General features: G+C 39.4%; 1 protein-coding gene across 2 annotated transcripts in view; it reads left to right on the plus strand.

The window, feature by feature from the left end:
- The window catches only part of LOC124149334 (WD repeat and FYVE domain-containing protein 3-like), a 93204-nt gene that overhangs the window by 11340 nt on the left and 54788 nt on the right, over window positions 1–27076 (plus strand). For both annotated transcript variants that reach the window (XM_048392485.1, XM_046520849.2), the window contains exons 3-20: window positions 1922–2045; window positions 7715–7989; window positions 10652–10844; window positions 11444–11630; window positions 12570–12736; window positions 15000–15029; window positions 17884–17939; window positions 18544–18690; window positions 18812–18909; window positions 19579–19739; window positions 20992–21096; window positions 21757–21950; window positions 22516–22654; window positions 22758–22858; window positions 23398–23543; window positions 24492–24578; window positions 25350–25578; window positions 26101–26315. In XM_048392485.1, coding sequence (XP_048248442.1) covers window positions 1922–2045; window positions 7715–7989; window positions 10652–10844; window positions 11444–11630; window positions 12570–12736; window positions 15000–15029; window positions 17884–17939; window positions 18544–18690; window positions 18812–18909; window positions 19579–19739; window positions 20992–21096; window positions 21757–21950; window positions 22516–22654; window positions 22758–22858; window positions 23398–23543; window positions 24492–24578; window positions 25350–25578; window positions 26101–26315 — 2654 coding nt within the window. The remainder of the gene's footprint in view (window positions 1–1921; window positions 2046–7714; window positions 7990–10651; window positions 10845–11443; window positions 11631–12569; window positions 12737–14999; window positions 15030–17883; window positions 17940–18543; window positions 18691–18811; window positions 18910–19578; window positions 19740–20991; window positions 21097–21756; window positions 21951–22515; window positions 22655–22757; window positions 22859–23397; window positions 23544–24491; window positions 24579–25349; window positions 25579–26100; window positions 26316–27076) is intronic.

Below are 27076 nucleotides of genomic sequence, written 5' to 3' on the forward strand. Positions count from 1 at the left end.
TGTCAATGAAACTAAACACAGTTTTGATAATAGTTACTAGGCAATGATATATGCTTCTACTACATTGCTTTTAAAATAAAATAAAATGTGTAATGTACACAATAAAATACAGACTGTCATGTTACCTTTCCGTCTTAGTAAGGGGCGCTTAGTAAAGATTACTTACGACAGTTGATCAGGAGACCCTAACTTGAACAGGAACCCGTGAAGATCCGGTGTAGAATATGTCTTCAGCAACCCATACTTGCCATAAAAGGCGAATATGCTTAAAAGGCAACTAACAGGATGGGGTGGTCAGGCTCGCTGACCTAATTGCGTGGATCGATGCTCATGATGTCAATCACTGAATTGTCTGGTCCAGACTCGATTATTTACTGACCGCTGTCATATAGCTTGAGTATTGCTGAGTGAACGTTAAACAGCAAACAAACAATAATTGGAGCAGGGCACTTATTCCTGCCAATATGGTAAGACTTTTCAAATAGGAACCAATCAGATAACATCATTTGAGCAACATCCAGTGACAAGTTAGCAGTAATACACAATAGTATGAACATAAAGTAACTTTTCATTGAAATAGCTTAACATATTTAACAATATGTTACCATCCCAATTATTTCATTCCGAATTATGGAGTGCATCTTAATGCTGCAGTCTTTGCCAAATTTTCTTTGTGTAAATCATAAACTTAAGTGTATTATTTCCTTATTCCAAACTTAAATTATCTCTTTACTAAAGTGATCGAAACAGGTTGACCTAGTGTGTTTGAAATGGAGATGGATCCGTGATAGAAAATATAATCTATTCTCATGTCACAATGACCTATTATTCCGAACTTCAGAGGCTGCTATGTTTTTTGCTAACAAATTGCTACAAAGGAAATCATTATGTTTATATGTTTATATGTTATCAACAGTTGTTTTAGATGTTTATCAGGAAAATTATCTTTTTGAATTCCACCGAAGCTTCAGCATGTTCAGGGATGCACTTTTGTCTATTATTTTCTGAACTCTAAGATCATGCAATCTCATTAAAATCCAATCTTTTTACCTCCCTGCATGATTTTTTAGGACGCCTCGATAGGATGTTGCGTCAAGGGAACTTTCTAATCAATCAGCATCGAGGCTTCTAAATTTTCAGTATGAGTGAGCGAAGCATTCAAATCATCATATATATCAGCTTTTGGTATCTCAAATATGATCTAAAACAACAGCGTCTGACAAAATAAAGTATAGCGGTGCCATTATATTGTTATGAATATTTTATACATTCTGTCGATTCTGAGTGCTGTGGCATCTATACCCAAAAAGGGAGCCCCAATCGAAGGAATTTTTGTGTTCGGTGTGGGTTTTCATTTGTTCAAAATCGAAATTTTCCTATCAAGATGGTAAAAATATCATTTTGGAAAGCTGACAATAGCCTTTTTTCAGATTGGGTAGTCAAAGTTTGCTCATGGTTTTAATGAAATTGAAAATTATGAAAAAGGTAACGCTATATATGTTTCTTTCTTTCGTTTTGTTCTTTACTAAATAGTAAAGCCATACATTAATAATTATTGTTGTTGATGATATTTATTGAAAGAATAAGGTTAGTAGGGTAAATGTGTATGGGTTTTGTGTGATGAAAGACATCATTAGGATTGGCACTAGTCCTGTAGTCCTTGCCAAACTGCCCACAAGTTAAGGTACATGTATCATAAGGACTAGTAGAAATTTACAATTTTTTACAGCTTTGTGTTATCAATATAAGGACTAGTGGGCTAAGAATGATAAGTTTCTACAGCTGAAATAGGGATAGGGATTATCTGCAGATAGGTATATGGGATTAAAATACTTCAAATACTATGACTTAGGATGTATTTTCCCAAGGATGTACCCTTCCAATAAACACAAATTTATGATAATAAATGTTGATGTTGCAGGTGTTTGAGAATGCTCCATCTTGTGAAATGACAGAAAAGTGGGGTGACATCCTACAGTTTTGTAGCCATGTGTCCAAGCTGATGGTCACCGAGATCCGACGCAGGGCATCTAACCAGTCAACAGGTAAGCACACTCTGACACATGAGAGAGAGGAAGGAGTTGTACTGCTGTCTCTGCTGCACCAGGCTCCTCACAGTGTTACACTGATGCATGGGAGAGAGGATGGAGTTGTACTGCTGTCTCTGCTGCACCAGGCTCCTCACAGTGTTACACTGATGCATGGGAGAGAGGATGGAGTTGTACTGCTGTCTCTGCTACATCAGGCTCCTCACAGTGTTACACTGATGCATGAGAGAGAGGATGGAGTTGTACTGCTGTCTCTGCTGCACCAGGCTCCTCACAGTGTTACACTGATGCATGGGAGAGAGGATGGAGTTGTACTGCTGTCTCTGCTACATCAGGCTCCTCACAGTGTTACACTGATGCATGAGAGAGAGGATGGAGTTGTACTGCTGTCTCTGCTGCACCAGGCTCCTCACAGTGTTAAACTGATACATGAGAGAGGGGATGGAGTTGTACTGCTGTCTCTGCTGCACCAGGCTCCTCACAGTGTTAAACTGATACATGAGAGAGGGGATGGAGTTGTACTGCTGTCTCTGCTGCACCAGGCTCCTCACAGTGTTAAACTGACACATGAGAGAGAGGATGGAGTTGTACTGCTCTGCTGCTCCAGGCTCCTCACAGTGTTACACTGATACATGAGAGAGAGGATGGAGTTGTTCTGTTGTCTCTGCTGCACCAGGCTCCTCACAGTGTTACACTGATGCATGGGAGAGAGGATGGAGTTGTTCTGTTGTCTCTGCTGCACCAGGCTCCTCACAGTGTTAAACTGATACATGCGAGAGAGGAAGGAGTTGTACTGCTCTGCTGCTCCAGGCTCCTCACAGTGTTACACTGATACATGAGAGAGAGGATGGAGTTGTTCTGTTGTCTCTGCTGCACCAGGCTCCTCACAGTGTTACACTGATGCATGGGAGAGAGGATGGAGTTGTTCTGTTGTCTCTGCTGCACCAGGCTCCTCACAGTGTTACACTGACAAATGAGAGAGAGGAAGGAGTTTTACTTCTGTCTCTGCTGCACCAGGCTCCTCACAGTGTTACACTGACACATGAGAGAGAGGAAGGAGTTTTACTTCTGTCTCTGCTGCACCAGGCTCCTCACAGTGTTAAACTGATACATGGGAGAGAGGATAGAGTTGTTCTGTTGTCTCTGCTGCATCAGGCTCCTCACAGTGTTAAACTGATACATGGGAGAGAGGATGGAGTTGTTCTGTTGTCTCTGCTGCACCAGGCTCCTCACAGTGTTAAACTGATACATGCGAGAGAGGAAGGAGTTGTACTGCTTGCTCTGTAAGCTGGTTCCCGGCTCTCTGTGCCTGTCATCAACTAACACAAGATAGAACCCGTTTTTGGTTTCCGTTATAAATGCTCTGCTTATTTATTAGACATCACATCCAGCTTAGTTGAGCTGGACTCTTGTCTCTATCTTGAAAGACACAGGAACTAGTTATCCCCAAGCACCCGTTTTGAGGAGGAAGGGGGGGAAGGGGTGTATGGGTGTATTAAATATGGACATTGTCTGGTAGTCCATGTGTTCATCCATGCATGGTGTCATTTCCGGAGCATATCTTAAAAAACTTACATTTTTTCTTCGCAAACTTGGCACATTGTTAAGTCAAGTAGTGAATTGATGCTTTTTGGAAGTAATGGAATTTTTGAAATTGTATTTTTTGAGTGTTGATTTTAGTGACTTTGACTTTGACTGAAAATGGGGGTAGTGCTCGTATCCATAGCAATTCTTGAAAAATGTACAATATTTCTTCACCAAACTTGGCACATAGACAGGTCAAGTGGTGAACTGGTGCCTTTTAATTGCAGTAGATATCGATGACTTTGTTCTCTTGTTTTGCTGTAATGGAAGTTCAAGGTCTACACTTGTCATTTTCTGAAAAGATTACTAAATAACAAATGTTTCATTACGGTAGTTGTTACCCGTAAACTGGGTTCTAAGTCAGTGCAGTTAAAACTAGGTGTTACCCGTAAACTGGGTTCTAAGTCAGTGCAGATAAAACTAGGTGTTACCCGTAAACTGGGTTCTAAGTCAGTGCAGTTAAAACTAGGTGTTACCCGTAAACTGGGTTCTAAGTCAGTGCAGTTAAAACTAGGTGTTACCCGTGAACTGGGTTCTAAGTCAGTGCAGTTAAAACTAGGTGTTACCCGTAAACTGGGTTCTAAGTCAGTGCAGTTAAAACTAGGTGTTACCCGTAAACTGGGTTCTAAGTCAGTGCAGTTAAAACTAGGTGTTACCCGTAAACTGGGTTCTAAGTCAGTGCAGTTAAAACTAGGTGTTACCCGTAAACTGGGTTCTAAGTCAGTGCAGTTAAAACTAGGTGTTACCCGTAAACTGGGTTCTAAGTCAGTGCAGATAAAACTAGGTGTTACCCGTAAACTGGGTTCTAAGTTAGTGCAGATAAAACTGATTTGCGAGTTAAGTGCGCAAATTTGATTTTGTTTATAACACTTAACATACATGAGGTTTTTCAGAAATATCATCCATGATAATCCAGTGTATATTATCTCCATTTCATTCCCATAAATATGTATAACCAATTGAATGTAGATAAATTATTATTGGTATCGTCGATTCAGAAGTATTAATTTGTGTTTTCATTTAACCATGTAGACATAGACAAAATTATGTCTGTTTCGCTGTAGTGCATTGATGGAAACACCATGCCTGACATAATTTTGTGTCGCTATGTACACAGAGAACAATGGAAATTATGAATATGTAGTCATATTACATAAATATGTGTACATGGTAACAGATGGCCATTGTAAACAAAGCTTGATAAGGTTGAAACAAATGCATACAGGGACTTGGAATTTGATTAACATTCAGTTTCAATTTATCACATATAAGTCATCACTGTGGTACCACTATTAATCTATCAGGAGCATTAACAATGACCCTAGATAACAGTTAATATTTCTCTCATTATAAGTTTATCTTTATGGATGTAAGCATGTAGATCACTGCTTTCCTTATAAATTCTAACTACATATACAGGTGAGCCACTGAGAAGTAGCACTGTAATTATAGATCCCATTGGTTGGGACAATGTCAAATTTATTGTCATATTTTGATTGGATTTGGGATTTTCGCTCATGTTCCTTCTAAGTAATAATACATAGCCATGTTTAGGCTTTCCCGTTGACTCTTACATATCACAATGACTTTCAACAAATATACTTCTCAACTTTTGTTTGGGATATTTCTATTACTCCAACATGCACACCCACGTATTGTTTATTATCTGTATACATGTATGTGTATGTATATGTAAATAGCATTAGCTTGGTATCCTTATCAAACATTGAGCAATATAAGATGCAAGTGGATTTCCTGGAGTCATGATAGTAATAGCTGCATGGTACTTTCTACCTAATGTATGCTTTGCCTGTCACTATAAACTGTGTACTAGGGGTGACTATTGTTCTGCAAATCACTATTGCAATAACTGTTGATATTGAAAGAAACTATTGCAATAACTATTGATATGGCAAGCAACTATTGCGATAAATATCGATAGTTTTCAGTGAATCATTGTAGATGGATTTTAGAGATGAATTAAACCTTGGAACTGAATTTTCCTTTCAATGTGATAACCATAACAACAAATAAAAAGTTTGAGATATGACTAATTAGTTTTTTCATTACTCTAATAACTTAAGAAAAAGAGTCTTCCACATTACCATGTATAAATTAATACCACTCATGATAAAAAAACAACAAATTTGAACAGCATTGCATGTATTTTATTGATGTAAATACAATTGAAACTGATATAACAATCGTTTTTTTTACTTTAAGCGCTTACCAATAGCAATATATCAATATTTCGATTTATCGTGACACCCGTACTGGGTACATGTTGTTATGAGGTGATTCCCATGTTAGAACATCAAGGTTTACAGAAATCGGTACATAGAGAACTAAATATTGAAATCAATAAATGATCACTCAAGATCAATGAAAACTAAACAAATAATTGAAACACACTGGATTAGGTTTACAGTCGTAAAAGCTATATAGTGGGTCAGATATGTGGCAACAGCAATATATGACAAGCCCGACAATAACTCGCAGTGCACTCACGAACGTCCAGATTTTGTCACAGTCGATTGATTGCCTTGGAGGCAGGTGCTTCACATGTAATATGGACTAAGATAAATATGTACATGTAACATGTATTAAGATCCTGAAATGTTAACGTTTTATGGACTGTGATATGTTCATGCTTATATCAGGAAGATGTGTACTAAGATATGTTCATGTAACATGTACTAAGATCATGAAGATGTGTACTAAGATATGTTCATGTAACCTGTCCTAAGATCAGGAAGATGTGAATCAAGATATGTTCATGTAACATGTACTAAGACCATGAAGATGTGTACTAAGATATGTTCATGTAACATGAACTAAGATCCTGAAGATGTGTACTAAGATATGTTCATGTAACATGTACTAAGATCCTGAAGATGTGTACTAAGATATTTTCATGTAACCTGTCCTAAGATCAGGAAGATGTGTACTAAGATATTTTCATGTAACCTGTCCTAAGATCAGGAAGATGTGTACTAAGATATTTTCATGTAACCTGTCCTAAGATCAGGAAGATATGTGCTAAGATATTTTCATGTAACCAGTCCTAAGATCAGGAAGATGTGTACTAAGATATTTTCATGTAACCTGTCCTAAGATCAGGAAGATGTGTACTAAGATATTTTCATGTAACCTGTCCTAAGATCAGGAAGATATGTGCTAAGATATTTTCATGTAACCAGTCCTAAGATCAGGAAGATGTGTGCTAAGATATTTTCATGTAACCTGTCCTAAGATCAGGAAGATGTGTACTAAGATATGTTAATGTAACATGTACTAAGATCAGGAAGATGTGTACTAAGATATGTTCATGTAACCTGTCCTAAGATCAGGAAGATGTGTACTAAGATATGTTCATGTAACATGTACTAAGATCAGGAAGATGTGTACTAAGATATTTTCATGTAACATGTACTTAGATCAGGAAGATGTGTACTTAGATATTTTTATGTAACCTGTCCTAAGATCAGGAAGATGTGTACTAAGATATGTTCATCTTACATGTACTAAGACCATGAAGATGTGTACTAAGATTTGTTCATCTTACATGTACTAAGATCAGGAAGATGTGTACTAAGATATTTTTATGTAACCTGTCCTAAGATCAGGAAGATGTGTACTAAGATATGTTCATCTTACATGTACTAAGACCATGAAGATGTGTACTAAGATATGTTCATCTTACATGTACTAAGATCAGGAAGATGTGTACTTAGATGTTTTTATGTAACCTGTCCTAAGATCAGGAAGATGTGTACTAAGATATGTTCATCTTACATGTACTAAGATCAGGAAGATGTGTACTAAGATATTTTTATGTAACCTGTCCTAAGATCAGGAAGATGTGTACTAAGATATGTTCATCTTACATGTACTAAGACCATAAAGATGTGTACTAAGATATGTTCCTCTTACATGTACTTAGATCAGGAAGATGTGTACTAAGATATTTTTATGTAACCTGTCCTAAGATCAGGAAGATGTGTACTAAGATATGTTCATCTTACATGTCCTAAGACCATGAAGATGTGTACTGATATGTGTTCATGTTATATGACTTTCAGAGGCCGCCAGTTGTGCAATTGTCAAGTTTCTGGAGATAGAGTCTGGTGAACCCAACAGCAATGGCTGGACCCTACTGAGTGCCATCAACCTGCTGTCCATCGGCGACCAGGCCTTGATCGACTGCATGACGGCCGCCTCCCTCCCCTCCACACTCGTCAAATGTCTGTATCTCTTCTTCGACCTGCCTGCTGACACCATCAGTGACACACTAGAACCCGGTTGTGAATTCAGTCCCAAGGAGAGACGCATACTCCTACAGAAAGTGTTTGTGCAGGTAAGTGTCAGAGTGACATGGGTTAGCCGAGGCTTCAGATGGGAATGTCATCATATATCCATATATCAATGTATCCATAAATTTGTTATATCGATGCTTTATCGATACATGTTTATGAATGTCGATACTAAAATAATAATTCACTGCCACAGAAATGTTTACATTTGTAAGACTCCCTGTTTAATATGGACAATAAGAATGCAGAAAATTCAATTTTGAAAATTTGATGGCTCAGTCTAGTTCATGTTTAGCATTAGTTGATTAACTGCAGGCCTACGTCAGAAATTGTATCTAAACACAGCAGCTAATTTTATTATTAACTGATATATATCGTGATGCTTTTGAGTTGATATATCGATTCTAAACTTTCTAATCAACCACACCCACGGCTTCAGACTACATGTTACAGCAAGTTGGCTTCATGCAAACCAAGCCTCTCTCAACAATGCTGAAAAAAGTGTTTGATTCCAGAAATGGCAAAGTGAATTATTAAAACAAGTTTGGAACCTTCACCTCAAAATGATATATTCATTTCCTTGTACAGATAATCAAAATCCCAAGAAGAGCAACAATAAGTTGATTGAATAATGAAATAATAATTATTTTTCTTTGTTTGTTTCTCCTTTATTTTGTTTCGTATGTTGTTACGAATGTGAAATGTTAGTATGCTACAGATCAACTCTTTCATTTGCATGATAACATTGAATTGCATGCTAATATGCTAGCAAATGTATTAGAAAGGGAATACTTGTGTTCCTAGGGATATCAAATGGATATGATAGATTGGCTTTGAAAAACCTTGCCCTGAAATATTTTCTGGCCAAATTTTACTCCTCATTGTGCATAACTTGTATACTATGACTGGATGTAGCAGTGTCAAGTACCCCGCTGCAGTAACTGTATCTCTGTGCTGCTATGGACTGACTGTCCATGGTGTATCTTCCCGAGGCAAGGGAGTTAACTGACTTTCAAAGTCCAGTTTCCACCCTTGCCAAACTAGGCTGGAATTACTGGGCTTGATCGTTGCGCCACCAGTGGCTATTACCTATTATGTCCCTTCTAAGCCTCTCCTATGGACCAATCAAATTCCACCTCTCGTATCACTTGCGTTTGCTTCACACAAAATGGTGGCGCCCAGTCAGGACGATCTGATCGATAATCAAGATCTATATTGTGATAAAACGGGTCTTACATCGCGAAATGCACCAAATCACGTGAGCACCTTGATTAAAAACATGAAAGGATTTTGGAAAATATCTGCTGACAACGAATTGGCGATGCACATTCTTTGCAAATCTTGCAGTCGATCGAAATCTGCACGACAATTCACGAACCGGCTTTCGATTTCGGTGCGCGATTTTGATTGGGCTTTTATAGACTCCTTAGTCGACACAAAACGTAACTCCATAATACCAGCCTAGTTCGGCAAGGGTGGAAACTGGACTTTTATAGTCAGTTAACTCCTATACCTCAGGAAGATGTCCATGGTGTTGTCCTAATACCTTCTTCCTCAGCGAAGTGCATGCATCGTGATCTATCAAAGTCTGCAACACGATCACTTCCTGAGACACCTGCCTTGAAATACGAGTACTTCTATATTAGATCATGCAACAATAGATGTTTTTTCCGTCATTGTGCTGAGTACTATCTTGATGATTCCAACCTGATAAGTACACAGAAACTTGCTTGATTGAATAAAAGTACACATATTTGAAGGCAAGTGTTTTAGGAAGGGTATCGTGTTGCAGTTGAGTTTTCGTGGGATAAGATTCATGTACATTATCAGCAGTAGAAACTAACATTTCTAGTCCTCTAGGGTATCATGTTGCAGTTGAGTTTTAGGAAGGGTATCATGTTGCAGTTGAGTTTTCGTGGGATAAGATTCATGTACATTATCAGCAGTAGAAACTAACATTTCTAGTCCTCTAGTCCTTATAATGATAACATAAACAGATCCCTCAAAAATGGCAAATTTCTACTAGTCCTTATTATACCTTAACTATTGGGCAGCTTGGCAAGGACTACAGGACTAGTGCCAATTCCTAATGCTTATTATGGCAGGGTTGTTGGTGCAGTATGTTCTAAATCAGAATCTATTAGGAAAACACTATGGGACAGCCCGTAGCTCTGTGTAGTAACAAGTCAATATCAACATCGTTTATTGCATGGAGTACAGAGATACGGTTACTTCAGCCCTAAGATACCCTGACATAGATGGGGGCAGTGGGATTGTCTAGTGGTTAAAGCAGTCGCTTGTCACGCCAAAGACCCGGGTTAGATTCCCCACATGGATACAATGTGTGAAGCCCATTTCTGGTGCCGTGATATTGCTGGAATATTGCTAAAAGCGGCATAAACCATACTCGCTCACTCACTGACATAGATGCCTACAGACTTCTGGGGACCTGGGTTAAAATAAGTCCTCTTTGTTAGTATTGCTTGTCGTAAGATGCCCTAAATTGGATTAGGTAGTCAGACATCGTGATTTGGTTGATTGCAAATATCCTGATGGCAGGCGACCTTGCTCATTATATCAACAACAGGTTTCTTTGGCCCAAATTTGATTATTTACAAACTGATGTAATATGGCTTGAATATTGCTGGCTGCAATGTTAAACAATAAACAAACAGTATATCCCTGCATGAGTAATGTACTGTGCAGGTGCTGGTGCGCTTGTGCAACCACATCTCCCCGGCAGAGGAGCTGGCGCGGAAGGATGACCTCAGTCTGCTGTTTAGCGCCATCACTAGCTGGTGCCCCTTGTCTAATGTACCCTGGAGGAAGAGTGCTGCCGAGGTGCTTGTCACGCTGTCTCGCCACGGACTTACTCACACAGTCGTCAAATACATTCATGGTACGGACCTGACGTTCTATGTAATGTACACACGGATTTGTTTTGGGAGGCTGGTATTTGGCCCCTTTTTGGCTAAAATTACGAATTGGAAACTTTCCCCATTGACTTTTTAATGATGGTAATGTTTCATTTTGCAAAGGTGACATGTATTTTTCTTATAACAGGGTCAGTAAACAGTATCAGTGAATGTAAAGAGAAAGGATTGTACTACTTCTATTCACAGTCTAAAATAATTACCTCTGAATGTAATAAAGTAAAGGCTATAAAGATAATATCTATTTTGGGCAAAACATATTTTGTCCCAGCGTGCCTGTTGAAGACACATTCTTTAATATTATATATGTTGCTCATGCTATCAACAACTGGTTTATCTGTTTTCCAGATGTTGTTATTTACAAGCCCCTATCATGTAGCTGGACTTGTGCTGACTGCAGCATTAAACTTCATTGTTTCGCTCTTTTTTCAACCTTTTTTCTTATCCTGACTCATACACATGAGTGTAGAAGTATGAGTCAGGATAAGTATAAATGATATTTTTTACTTTAAACAATGCCTTTTTGTTGCATGCTACAGCATGTTTCTACTTTTTGTTTTTGCAGACAAGGGTTGTGTTCGTCACTGTATAGAAAACATGCAGAGGGTACAAGAGTTGTCTCCCCTGGAGCTAGTGGAAATGTTTGTGACGGTGTTCTGCTTCCTGAAAGATTCCAGTGAGGTGTCACAGACCCTGCTTGATGACTTCAGGTCGTGCCAGGGATACGTGTATCTCTCCGAGTTCCTTCTCAGGTGCGTTGTGTGGCTGGCACAGGGAGTACCTAAACAGGAACCTCCAAGAATATCCTGGGGAAAACTGTAAATGTGCAAGTGCAAGTCTAACCAGTTCTTTTTAGCAGTCAAGATTTCAAAACATTTATTGCGAAAAAAAAGAACATTTAACACATACCTTAAGACCACTTGTCACCTTCCAATCCTGCAGGCCATCGGAAATATATCCAGTTTCCCATAGTTGAAGACAGATAAGGTTACATGGTAAAGTTGTCTTACACAGTATGAATCAAGTTTAAAGTAATGGGAGTTAAAGTGGCGTCACTGTAGGTTACTGAAATTGGACCATGACTGTGGAATATCTGTATTTTATTTAATTATTGACATCAATGTCTGTCTAAGCTTATTATTCTTTGACCTGAGTATTAGACAAAAAAAGAAATTACACATAAATTTAATGTGTAATAAAATATTTCATAGACAAGGTGTTACAAGTCTCTCACAGATTTGAAAAGGCCTTGAGCATGTTGAGTGGTCTTATATTTCAGTCTGCAGTCTACAAAAATGTTTTGAAGAGCACATGGAACACTGTTATTAGAAAGATATTAAATTTAATTTGGCTCTCAGTGTTAGAAACTAACAGTTTTAGTCCACTAGTCCTTATAATGATAACATATAGCAAAACCCTTATAAATGGCAAATTTCTACTCGTCCTTATGATACCTTAACTATTGGGCAGTTTGACAAGGTCTACAGGACTAGTGCCAGTTTCTAACGCAGGCTCTAATACTGTGTGATGACAACATGTAGCTAATGATTAGTTTGTATTATGATTGATGAAGAAAAGTGTGGACTTGAATATTTTGTTACTTTATTTGTACACATACCTTTTACTCAAGTTTTGAATGAATTGTGCTGGTCTATTACTTATTTTTTCATTCTGTAATCTCCTGACATCAGACTTGAGCAAGACCCTGCGGAGGAGTCCCAACAAGCCCTGCGGAACCTGGTGCTTCTGGTGGGGTCACTGACCACGTGCGGCTACCTGGAGCTCAAGCCCAGCCAGGCCAGCTCGGGATCACTCTTCCAGATGCCAGGCTTCATCACACCACAGCCGGCCGGGAAAGGTACGTCCGTGAAGTCACAGTGGGCACTTTCTGCTTGTTGTGGTGGCCCTTCTTGTTGGTTTTATTATTTATATTATGTTGAGTGTGTTCGCTCACTCTCCTACCCACGTACTACCTCTGCCACAGGGTGGATGAGATGTGTCTACACAATTAGATAAACATATGTCTAAAAATTGAATATCTTCTAGGACTACTGGCTTACCAAGATTTGTTTAACTTGGCTATTATGCAATTCAAATACAGTGATCCCTCGCTGTTGGGCTCTTCGATAAAGCGCTGCCTCGGTTACCATGGCTCCCAAAATTTATGTACACTTTTAATACTGAGAGTTTTACACAGCCGTGATTGTATTGCACATAACGCTTCTCATTGCATAATCAACCGTTTATCGTTGAATGGAGTTCTAATAATCTGTTTGAAAACATCCGCGGCAAGTCCCGGAAATACGATTGTTCTACTAGTTAACTTTTCACACTATACATCCTTTGATCTTAGAAGCGCATGCATGCAATAAAAGAGAACCACAAGCGAAGTTTATTTTCTTAATTAGTGGGCAATCCAATTTGAGCACAACACGGCGGTCATTCCTTTTGATTCGGATCAAGTAACCGTATCAAACCAATTAAACTGGCTTGAATGTGTATCTATATTTGCATGAATGTGTATGAATGTGTATGAATGCGCGTAGTGCTGGTCAAAACTCTCGTTTTCTGTATTTTAAGCAACATGACCAATCAATGCCACTGAATCACTCTGTACTTGTGTAATGAATTGTGATTGGCTCTTCACTCATGGCGTCTGTTACTACCATTATCGATCGATATTTTCATGTAAGTAGACTACATTCACATTGAATGTGACAGTTAAGGCTTGTAAATAATAACAAACGGCGAAAACATAATGGATATATATTTTTACACCATGAACGGTAAACAACTTGTATCATTGCAATGTCCGAGACAAGGTGAAGATCGGCCTCGGCCTCGGTTAAACGGCTCATCGTCTATAACGCCCACCAATTATTTGGACCCCATTGGTAGCATTGTAGCGAGGGACCACTGTATGTTTACACCAAATGTTTATAACAAATGTTATAGATGGGTTTACACTTTCTTAGTAAAGTATAAATTCTTGTCCTCTTTTGGGTTGAGTCCCATCAAGGATTAGAACCTACACTCTTAGAGTGAGGCACCTATTGCCAGCACACAAAGTCAGTGATCTAACCTGGTTACTCTCAGGCTCGGTAAAGAAAGTCATCATTGATCAATCCTAACTGATCTGTCATAAAAGTTGAACAGAGAACAAATATTTTGCGTTTGAAATATATAATAGGTCAGTAAGCTACCATGCTACTGTGTCTGAGTGTGGTATTCATGTTAAACTATGGCATGGTATCACATAAAATTGGCATTAGTCCAGACTAGTACTTTGTTAGATTCAGTGAATTGGAAGTGATGTTCAGGAAGTGTCTTGCTTTCATGTTACACCGTTCAATAAGGTTTTTATTAGATGGAATGAATTTTGATTGCATGGGAATGTGTTTGTATTGTATAGATATGCTGCATTTTTAAGTAGAGATAACATGGTTTAAATGTTTTCATGACAGCACAACAGTGTTATTTTCATGTCAACATGATCATGTGTAGAGAAAAGCATCGTCTATATTTAAGCTTGCATGATGCAAAATGAATATGCTTGAATGTTGAGAAATTTTCACTTTTGATGTGTTTGATGGAACTGCTTTATTATTTAGCAGTCAGTTAATAATATATCATTAAAATATTATCTGTTATGTAAAGTCACAGAAAGATCAGTTGATGAATGGTTCACATTGTACATATGTTTTATGCTGTATGTGTATTCATAGATTGATGAAATGCGCTAAACAATACCAGTACCAAGGCCAGACTTTTTTTGTTTGGGTTTACAGAATGTCGGCCCAAAATTTTAAGTCGGCAGATAAAAAAAATCTTAACAAAATTATTCTGATTTCATATATATATATATATACACCGGTATATAGTATATATATATTCCAATTTTTTTTATTTCCTCTCGCGTTTTTGTCATGATTTTTTTAAATTTTGGTTTGTCTTTGTTCATTAGGTTACCTTTTCAGTTCTATGCAGTTGTTTAGTTAATTTTGACTTCCGTTTGTTTCAGACCCTGTTCATGGCATGTTTTCTGTTAAAACATTTGATGTGTTTTATTTCACAATTTTGTTGACATTGAGTTTATTTTGTTTTGTTTGGTATTTTGACAGAGGTTCAGCTATTTTCCAGTGGTAGTAACAGTTGAGTACGCTAAACACTGTCTTTATCACGGGGACAGAGGGCTGGAGTTCTTCTAATAAATCTTCTAATATCTGTAATGTCAGCATGGCTTGCTACTAACAGTTCTATTTATTCTTGCTTTTTGTTGTTTTTTCTTCTTCAATTTTTATTTTATTGATTTTCACACTGATCAGTTTGAATTTCCTTTTAAATTTGCTTTTATTATGTATTAAAGTTTTCATTAAAATTGATGTCAAGTTAAAGTTGCATTAACGTTTAACTCAGTACACTGACTTTGTTTATGGGACATACATGGTGACTAAAATTAGATGTGCAACAATTTATGACTAGGGCTTGTGAGGACCACCAGGTGGCTGTATTGCAGTTGGTCAGATGTTGGTTTGTCTGGCTCAGCCTGAATACAGTTATAGGGGTTCACAGGTGGCTCAGTTGTCAATGGATTTGTAATCCAGCCCCCCAGAATCCTATCATTGTGGGTTCAAATCCCAGAATCTCCCTGATTTTGAATCTTGATTAGTCACTTCAGGTTTTTCTCCCACACGATGTAACTGAAATACTGTTACAACCCATTTCACTCACAGCTATTACTGTTACACCTTGCTGGCTGCATTGGACTGCCTTCGTATTCTCGTGATGGAGCGTCCGCCAGCAGAGTGGAAGGTCGGGGGTTTGATCCCCAAAACAAGGACTGGTTGGCTGGTTGGCTGGTTGGAGTCAGTATTCAGTGTCTGAGTGGGGTATTCATGTTAAACTGCGGCATGGTATCTATGGTATAGAACTATAAAAATTGGCAGCCAGGTAGCCTAGTGGTTAAAGCGTTCACTCCTCATGCTGAAGACCTGGTTTGAATTCCCAACATGCGTACAATGTGTGAAGCCCATTTCTAGTGTCCCTGCCGTGATATTGCTGGAATGTTGCTAAAAGTGGCGTAAAACCATACTCACTCACTCACTCACTCACTTTGATTCACCCTTAAAAAATGTAAAATATTGTCCCAAGCTAATCATTTTCATTTGTACGTGTGCTGAATACTGAAAATATGTATATCCTTGTCTTTTGCATGATTATGCACCAGTACATTGTATTACATGATCAGGCCACATTATGAATAGATTTTTGTTTCGGGCAACCCATCCGCCCCTGAATGTTTTTTGTTTTTGACTGCTTTGGTTTTTAATATTGACACCCTCCTCCAACCCCACCCCCATAAATGAGCATGTCCATCTGTAATCATGTAATTGTCTGGACGAAAAAACTGCCTACATATCTTCATATAACTTTGCCACTTTGCCCGAAAATAAGATATTCTTTATTATGGCCTTATATTATGTATATAATGGTACATTGTCTTGTATGATGGTTTGCTGCATGTTTGTGTGAGCTTGTCCTACTTTACTACTTGTAGTTAGTAGATAGTTGCACAGTCCATGTGACTTTCACATGTCTTGTATGATGGTTTGCTGCATGTTTGTGTGAGCTTGTCCTACTTTACTACTTGTAGTTAGTAGATAGTTGCACACTCCATGTGACTTTCACATGTCTTGCTTCATCAGCCTAATTCCACTTTAATGGAGATTGCTTTGTGTCATTTCTTTTAGAATTGTGGAAGGTTGTGCTTATCACTCTCAAGGCCAAGGTTCAATTCCCACATGGACACCATGAAACCCATTCTTGGTGTTGACCACTGTTGATTGAATAGTGCTAAAAACTACATACAACATAAACTTCCTATCTCCCTCACCTCCTGGCAACATCTTTGTGTCACAATGTGGTTATAATCAATACAGCACAGTACACAGCAAGGAAACACTTGCCACATGACCACAGCCAGAAACATAATCCCATTGCAAATTTATGTATATTGATTTATATGGCTTGTGACAGTTTTGTTTAACTGTGTAAGTTATCCATACAACATCTGTTGTTGACCTCACCGTTGCTCGAGTAAACTGATACATTATGCATAATAACAATGTGTACATTTATGTACAAGTACTTTATTATAATGTAGAGAGCATACACTGAAAACTAAAAAATCAGTTTTTATTCCTTTTTATCAGCACATTCTGAATATATTTGTTAAATTTGACAAATATAACAAGTATATGTTGTATCTTTCCATGTACTTTCTCTACAGGTATATCAGTCTTTCTGTGCATTTACTTATTATTGCCTGTTGCTTGTCCATTTAGCCGCATAAATAAATAGCCATCATTTAGAAGCAAGAGCATGTAGTGTCTTCCTCTCGAAAAAACCTGTGAAGATCCAGGGTAGAATAGATCTTCAGCAACCCATGCTTGCTGTAAAAGGCGACTATGCTTGTCATAAGAGGTGATTAACGTGATCGGGTGGTCAGGCTCGCTGACTTGGTTGATGCATGTCATTGTATCCCAATTACGTGGATTGATGCTCATGATGTCAGTCACTGGATTGTCTGGTCCAGACTTGATTATTTACAGACCGCTGTCATGTAGCTGGAATATTGCTGAGTGCGGCGTTAAACAACAAACAAAATTCTTCCCAAAATGATAATAAGGAACAATGAGAAGTAACAGTGTGTATTGGATCTACTTTAAGAAATAAACTTGACCCAGAGATCAGTCAACAGACTGAGCTGCATGGGTTGTAGGATATGATGTAGATATTGTGGATGTAGTAGACGTTGCGGATGTAGTAGATATTGTGGATGTTGTGGTTGAAGTAGATATTGTGTATTGCGTAGATGTAGCTTTCTTTGCCTGATATGTGTAGTGTGGAAGTCATGCTGTGTCTGTAAGATGATGACAATGTGTTATAAGAAAGCATGATTAGCTTGATGGTGAGAGGTTTTCTAAGAGGAAGTTTGTGTTTCAGGTGTCAGTGTCCGCAACCTACATGCTTTCCAAGTATTACAGTCAGTATTCCTCAAGGTAAGCAAGGACGATGTCTCGTGCAAAAATCAAATGTGAAATTCATGGAATGATGATTTTCACACTGGATTCAGCTTATGTGAGGACTGTGAACTCAATACTGGGTATTCTTCAGATTTTGGTGTCCTCCAGACCTGTTGGGGGCATGGGTGGCCCAGTCGTCTTAGGTGCCGCAGTTTGCTGTGCAGAGTTGCATCCCTTGGGCACGCTAGAAACCTACGGATGTGGGTTTAAATTCCGGTTCGCCCCGATTATGTTTCTAGGTTTGTCAGCACCATACCCGTGCTCGTGGGTTTCACCGAAGTGGTAAATGTCTGAGACCTGCATCACTTCGGGATTTCCTCCCACATTAAGCTGACACACTGTGATATAACTGGTATACTGTTAAAAGTGGCGTTAAACCCAACTCACTCACTCACTCACTCCAGACCTGGTTGTCAACAGTAAATGCTGTGAGCCAGCTCTGATGTAGGGTAGGAGCATTCCTCAATAAACCCTCGTCTGTCTGGGCTCCTGCCTGAATGAGACACAAGTTCTTTGAATGACATTTACATATTTTAGTTATGAGTCGATAGTATTGATCATGTGCTCTTGTTGATTCCAGGCCCAGACGAGTCAGCTGTGCAGCACCATCCTAGACGTCATCAGCAGCATCTATCACCAGGACAACGCCAACTACTTCATCCTAGAACCACAGCACACACTCTCTCAGTTTGCAGAGAAAATCTATCTTAAACCCAACGATATACAGGCATGTGAATATTTGTTTCCTTAAAAGACAAGTGACATCATTTGTCATGTTGAGATTGGAGAATACTGACCTAGAATCTGTGATAGTGTCTTTTTACATTTGCAATTTTTGTCTGTTTCAGAACAAATTCTTTGAGCTGATGGAGTTCATTGTGTTTAATCTGAACTTTGTTCCCTGCAAGGAACTCATCAGCCTCAGCATACTCATCAAATCACAACAGTAAGTACTTCTAGAGCACTTGGCCTTATCACACTTCCTCATGGCATGTGGGGCGGTCGGGTAGCCTAGTGGTTAAAGCGTTTGCTCGTCATGCCGAAGACCCGGGTTCCATTCCCGACATGGGTACAATGTGTGAAGCCCATTTCTGGTGTCCCCAACCGTGATATTGCTGGAATATTGCTAAAAGCGGCCTAAAATCAAACTCACTCACTCACTCACTCATGGCATGTGTGTTGAATGTGGGAAGAACACCTATAGTGATGCAAGTCAAATCTGGCATGTCTAAGGGATGTAACTCTGCACAGTGACTTGGTTGATTTGGTGTCATGGACACCGGAATGGATCGTTGCTCACAATATCAATCAGTGGATTGTACGGTTCTTTACAGGTTCTCATTGTGTAGCTGGATTATTGCTGAGTGTGGCATTAAACAACACACATTTAACTGAATCAACTCCCTCAGTCACCTCCAATTACATATTTCGAAAGTGAACTTTTAATGATGATTTACGAAAAAACGAAAACCCGAAGTGATTGCAAGGAGGCCACAATCTTGATTTCCAAAACCTGTATCTGTTTTCATTTTGATCTGGAATCGTGAATATCTCTCAGCCATTGTCAACCAGAGTAGAGCATGTTTTCTGACCGACTTCCACACCACTGTTGCAGTTCCATAGAGTGCAGCATCCTGTGCATGAAGACTCTGCTGAAGATCCTGCGCTACCACAGCACCTACAGGGATGTGTTCCGTGAGGTGGGCATGCTGGAGGTGATGGTCACCTGTCTGTACAGATATGCAGCACTCCTCAAGGAGCCGCAGAGTGACTCAGGTGAGCCGCCCTCTGGCAGTCAGATCCTTAGTTTTGTGCATCTAAATCCAGTGACCGCCTCCGTGGTCTAGTGGTAGAGCGTCCATCCGGAGAGTGGAAGGTCCGGGGTTCGATCCCCAGCCGCGTCATACCAAAAGACGTTAAAAGATGGTACTTGTTGTTACCCTGTCTGGCATTAAGGGGCTAAAACAAGGACTGGTCGGCTCGGAGTCAGTATACTGTGTCTGAGTGGGGTACTCATGTTAAACTCATCATGGTATCTCAGTGAGCTAGCACTATAAATCGGCATCAGTCCGGACTAGTACAAGCAGCCCGACACACATACACGTGCATGCACGTTGCTATATAAGTGCAATAATCTTGGACGCGACGTTAAATCCAGTAGTGGTAAGAATGTAGGATTTTGTTGAAAGATGAAATCAAAAGGGTTATTTAGCACCATTGTTAAGTTTGAATTATGACAAGAGGATGTTTGTATTTTCCATTGGACAAGAGGTCGGTTACATGATCACGAAATTGACTTTCAGAAGGGTATAAATGACACAATTTGATGTTCATACTGTTTTCACGAGAACATATTCTTGAAATGACGTAAACACTGACGGACTACTTACACATTCCTGGGTAAACATGAAGTCACACGTACTGGGCCTAAATAAAATTGTGTATAGTTCCACATCCATCCAGGTAAAAAATAGTGATATTAAAAATTATAAGAATTGACTTTCACTTTGTGTGAGTTCATTGGAGTATGAACCTTTTTAGAATGAGGGCCAAACTGTGTGACTGTACATTGATGTATTGATGAGCAATAGGATACATGGCGATGCTGTAATGTTACAAAATGCTGTTTCATGCTCACCAAATTAAACTTGCAGTTACCATGATGAAATAAAAAGCCATGTGCTGGTAGCTTTTCTTCACAAAATCTTGGCCTTGTACTTCGAAAGGTCCCAGGTTGAAATCCCGCATGGGCAGCTCTTTGGATGTGCAGGATCTGCACTGTTCAAAAGTATGAATAAATCAAGAGTTCCTTGTCATTACTCAAATGTTAAAGTAAAATATGATGGAGGTCCCAGATTCAAATACCGGAGAAGACCTCAAGGAGCCCTGGACAGTTTTGCAAACTGGTTTGTCTAAGTAATCTAAAGCAGTACTCGTATGTGTGTCGTACGACCTCTAGGAGCCCTAACAACTTTGAACACTGGTTGTGTAACAAATGTAAATCTGTATATGTGTGTGTGTGTTGCAGCAGTGGGCGGGGATGGTGGGAAGATCCCGGAGGAGCAGCAGGAGCTGGGGCACCACGTGATGGAGGCGCTGGCCGTGCTGCTGTGTGGCAACTCCAGCAACGCCAGTCAGTAACACCACAACTCCGCTTTAGCAATTTGTTGGAATCCATTTACTGTCTTGTTCCTATTTCAAGGGGATTAATAGTTTGTCTAATTATGCAGATATTTTTCCATGTCCGACTTTGTTATTTTTCGGTTTGTCCAAGCGTATGAGCCTACCACTAAGTCCACATGTTGTGAGTAGAGTTTACTATTGTCACAGACCGAAGATGTTTTTAATTTTTTTAATTTTTTTTTTATGTATCAGTAATTTGCAATACTAATTTGGAATAAGTAACTGACTTAGAAAAGAGATGTACCTACTAACACAGCTAGTTAACTTATCTCTAAAAACTGTCATGATTTACCAAGACTTAATATACTACACAAAAGAAGTTTAGGACCACCTGATGTCATGTCGTGACAGATTATCCATAGCAATATGAAAGAATCGGTTGGTCCTTAACTTCTTTTGAGTAGTGTATTTTCAGTTTGGTCTGGCATAAATGGCATATGTTTGCATTAAAGAGAACTAGGTACTGTAGTCATGCTACTTGCAGTTAGCGGAATCAATATATGCTGATTCATTGGTGTGCCTTATAGGAAGACTTGTGTAGGTACAGTTCTGTATTATGTGTGGTGTTTGTCAACAACTGTTCTTTATAGTGTGTTGTGTGTGTGACCAGGTGTGTTCCGAGAGTGTGGAGGAGCTCGTTGTGCACACAACATGGTGCCATACCTGGGCTGTCGACAGTTGGCTCTCAACATCGTACAGCAGCTGGTGCTGTCACCTGGTGGCGACGATGACATGGGAACTCTACTGGGTCTCATGCCCACGGCACCTGTCACCGACCTGGAACTCAAGACTCACATTCTCAAGGTAGGAATAATCATATCTCATTATGTCAGAATCCATTATGTCAAGAACCCATGTTTGTCGCAGAGACAATTAGCGGGATCCGGTTGTCAGCCTCTCTGACTTGGATGATGCGTGTCATCATATCGCAATTACATAGATCGATGCTCATGATGTCAAACATTGGATTGTCTTTACGTCAAATCATGTGGAAACTTCTTGACTGTAAATTTTTCAAAGCCGGTGTCAAAGGAAAAGTTAGCTGTAGGCACAAGTACGAAATAACTTATTTTAGCAAGTGTATTGTCTTGTCGCGACAATATATTTCGTTATCTAGCGTCACATGAAAACTCGAGATGCACAGGTGCACTGATGTATCATTTCATCCCTACTGTTTATAGCAGGTTATCTGACATGTTTCATACACTTCGCATGCTTGGGGAGCACCTTCGATAATAACTGTCTTACTACCTTAGCCAAACCCAGGCAAGTGACAGGTCTTTGAATGAAGTTTGTACGTTGGAAACCAGATCCTGTTGTCATGGTCATTGTAAACTTTGAGAGTGAGAGTTTTTCCATCTGTTTTCAGTCTCTGTTGAATGTACTGCGAGAGAGTCACCGAACTCGGACAGTGTTCCGTAAAGTAGGCGGCTTCGTGTACGTCATGTCCGTGCTGGTGTCCATGGAGGGCTGCCTGGCTGACCCACCCAGGGCACCCTGGGATATGGGTATGTATGTCCTCTGTGAGCCAACTTTCAGTAGTCCTAGCATGCCAAAGTCTCAAATCGTCTGAATTGTACTGTTGTCATCACTTTTCATTTTGTTTTTCAGTACCCAGGAAGGACATACTTACCATGCTACGGACAGTATTCAGCACTCTTACTGTTGCCATGAGATACGAACCAGCCAATGCAAAGTTCTTTGCTTCAGAGGTATAAGAAAATATATTTTGTTTTGAAACTCTTAGCCATAACATGTACACACTTAATCATTGATATCTATTTTTTAAAACTTTAAATCACCTGACAGAAAGTCAATCTCATTAAAACCAGGTAGAATTGGTCTTCAGCAACTCATTGCTCACTGATATGGTTGGTGCATGTCATCGATCCCAATTGCGTGGATCGATGCTCATGATGTCAATCACTTGATTGTCTGGCCCAGACTCGATTATTTACAGACCGCCGTCATATAGCTGGAATATTGCTGATTGCGGCGTTAAACAACAAACAAACAAAGTTACATACTGATGCTTAGACTATTGCATTAAATACACACTGTAAATGATTTCCCTGTGTGCGTCTGCAATAAAGGGTGAATATGGCACAGTAATAGTTGTGTCTAGCACAATAGAATGCACCCCCTTTTTTCATTTGGACATTGACATCATATCATTTAGATCTTAGAAAAAGTAAGACAATCTTAGTGCAGACCAACAACCTTTGCTAGCCTGAGTTTGCCTCTGTTGCAGGTGAGGTATGACAGTCTGACAGAGGCCATCCGATTGCTAGGCTGCTTCTCAAACACCATAGACATCCAACCAGCTCCTGAGGATATGAAACCTAGTGAAAACCTGGACCATCTCCACGACTTCTTCTGCCACACCAAGGATGACAAGTAGGTGTTTTCTCAATATGTGTTGTGTTCATTTAGAGGTTTGTATGACACGGTCATCATAGGTACCTTCCTTGTATCACTGACACCTTGCTGAACCATTGCCATGGTGGATGAGTTAGGCCCTGATAATACAAGGAAAATCTACATTGTGAGAAGGGTTATAGTAGTACCAGTACTGCAATAGTATCTCGATTTATGTTTGGCGATACTGGTTATTGTTTTATGATGAATCATTAAGTAAATTACTGAAACAAAAAAGTTCAGCAAATTGTAACTGATCAGCATACAAGTACAAGTAAAAGATTTGCAATATGATATTTATGTGTATATTGCATCGGAATCAAACAACACTGAACAAAAGCATTAATGATCACAAGATCAGTTTTGCTCGTACCATAAATTCTGGCCCATACCCTAACGCTTCCACCACCGTATTGATCTGGTTGTACGATGTTATAGGTATCATACCTTTCACCATGCCTACGCCATACACAGTGTCAGCATACTGCACACAAAAATTCAGAGATTCAGCGTCATTTTCCATTGTGCAAAATGCCATCTTTGATGAATTTGCGCCCATGCAAGTCGTTCAGCCATATGACATTGCGTTAATGGCTCAGCAGTCACTGGACGTCGGGCATGTAATCCTGCGGTAGAAAGTGAACACACATTTTTCGTGATCAACGGCATAAGCATTTTCACGTGCATTATTGTCACACTTGGGTGATATGAGTTCTGATTTTTTGGTATGTGACGGGGTCTGCAAAATGACGTGGCAAACTTAGTAAATGAATATATTACTTTGCAGTGTATACTCAAATATTTATGTTTTGCTCATTTTTTTTGGTTCAGTGTATTACATGTTACCATGGTTACTGAGTTGAAATATTGGTGATGTGATTGCCATGTCTTCTGACCAGTAGATAACTTGTACTGTCATGTTTTCAGACTGCAGAAGCCGGTACCAATCATACTGCTGTCAGCGATCCTGATGATCCGATACCTGTATGACATGGCTCTCGATGCCTTTGACAGGTAGAAACACCTAGTGATCATCCTCTCCATAAGTTCATGAGTTACTGTAGCGACACTCTGTCTGTATGTCTGTTGTCCAGTATAATTCCTGGAGGTGTGTGTATGTTGGGAGAAGAATATAGTCTTCAATCTGAGGCAAATGACACCACATTAATTCTGCCATTATGACATAGAAAACATAAAGCCTATAGACATGACCTAAGAGAGGAGTTCAAAAGTTTTATGTCTGATAAGAATCTTAATTCCTTAAGTTTGGGGATGTGATAGGGGGATGATGGGATGATATGCCAGTTCCAACTTGTCAGAAGATTTATAGTTCAAGTCAATAAGTTAAAGCTGTAATTGCCATGTTCTACTCTGAAAACAAATCTTTTCTGTATTATTAAAACGAGTTGAGTGAAAAAGAAGTCATGCCATGCTCAAAACTCTGTTGCATGATCAGTTTTATGAATTGCTTCTTGGATATATAGGATGTCAACATCTTCATAATTAATGTTCTTGGGCTATATTTTGAAACTTAAGGAAATATATGATTTATACAAAACACTGAACTATTGATCCGATTCTTCTGCCAAACTATTATTGGCATTATCTACCTATTGCAGCAAGTTACTTAATCTTATGGATATTTGAGGTTATGTTAACACTTACATTTTAAAACAAACATAAGAGAAAAGACAATAATCAAAATGAATTATCCCTGATATGGCAAAGAACAAACTTTTAATGCGAATGAAATTGGTCTTACCTAAGTCTTTACTATGACTCCAGACCAATGCCCAGCCAAGTGAAGGCTGACTCCCCTTCAATGAGGAAACACACATCCTCTGTGTCCGATGAGTCTCAGATAAACCAGGCTGCTCTGAAACCGAAGCGAGGGAGCACGGGAAGTATGTCCCTCAATCTCACCAGCCCCTCCGACCTCATCGTCGTACATGCGGGTGCCGTCCTGTCCATGTTCCACCTCCTGCCTGCAATCGAGCTGTTATCTGATATTCAGGTAATCGGGTTTAATATTGTATTCAAGATTATTGCACTAATATTAAGACATGCATTCATGTGTGTGTAGATGCTTGTTCTAGTCTGGACTAATGGCGGTTTTATTGCACTAGCCCACTGAGATCCATGCTGTAGTTTAACATGGGTATCCCACTCAGTATACTGACTCCGAGCCAAGCAGTCGCCCCTTAATACCGAGCCCAGACAGGGTAACCACAAGTACCATCTTTTAACGTCTTTTGGTATGACACGGCTGGAGTTCGAACCACCAACATTCTGTTCTCTGGGCAGATGCTCTATCCACTTGGCCACAGAGATGGTCGGGAAGAACAACCATTGGGGGACATTGTCAGGGTAACATGCCAAGCAATCAACAAAGTCATCAAGCCTGACCATCAGTTCCTGACTGGCTGAATACATACAGTCATTACAATGAGGGTGTACACTAAAGGCGCTATTGGCATGATTTTGCTTGTAGTTTTGTATACTTGTCCTTTAAATCAAATGTTCACCATCTTTACAGACTTCCCTTGACCTGCGGCTGTTTGTCGGCGAAACCCTGAAGACCCTGCTTCGTACTGAACGTAACCAACAGGTCATGTGTGATGGGCGCTTCCCCCATGAGTTGTTGAGCCATGGCAGTGTGGCCCTTGCTGACGAGTCCCACCCACTCCACCCCTACCTACAGTACATGTTCGAGAGACTGGCCTCACAGTCACTCACACCCAGAGATCTACGGTGAGTACATGCATGCCAGGTTTACAGTTAATTCAAGACAATAATAGATTACAGAAATAACAGTAAATGATTGTTGTGATTGGTTTATTAGGCAGTTGGATTGTAATGATATTTACTTGATATATTAGGCTTGAGAATTAGAAATAGTTTGGTTCTAAGGCACTGTCAACAATTGGAAATATATCCAACATTTAGCATTCCATTTTCATTTTAACACTTTGTATTGTCATTGCCTGTGAACAAATGTTTTTCTTTTCAGCCTCAGTAACCGACTACTCTGGTGGGGAGGGAATAGGAGTGGTGTATTTTTAAAAAGGAGATTGTTCCAGAATATATTTGAACAAGACAATTTGGCCTCATACTCTCATACTGTTCCATTGATGACAAGAAAAATTTAAAAAGACACATTTTCAGAGAGAAAATCTGTATATTAAAGCACTGACAGATAAAATTGTAGACATGCATTCCTTTGGACATTTTCCGAGAGCTCATAAATGACACAGCAAGTAGTTTTGTGATGCATCTTTTGATGCATTTTTCAGCTATTTGATCTTTTGTATCGAAACTTTGACAAGTAATGTACACCTTTTTATCTTGTTTGACACATCTTGGTTCTTTGGCTCTCACTGATATATTTGAGGGTGCATGCAGTTCTCTTAGCAGAGTTGCATCCTTAGTCATACCAGAATAACAGATTCTCTCTACTTATGATTCTTTGTTTGTCAGCATAGGCCATGCTCATGATTGGTAAATGTCCATCA

Source organism: Haliotis rufescens, unplaced genomic scaffold, assembly GCF_023055435.1.
Source record: "Haliotis rufescens isolate VD_foot unplaced genomic scaffold, xgHalRufe1.0.p SCAF_11, whole genome shotgun sequence".
In the NCBI taxonomy this organism is placed as follows: domain Eukaryota; kingdom Metazoa; phylum Mollusca; class Gastropoda; order Lepetellida; family Haliotidae; genus Haliotis; species Haliotis rufescens.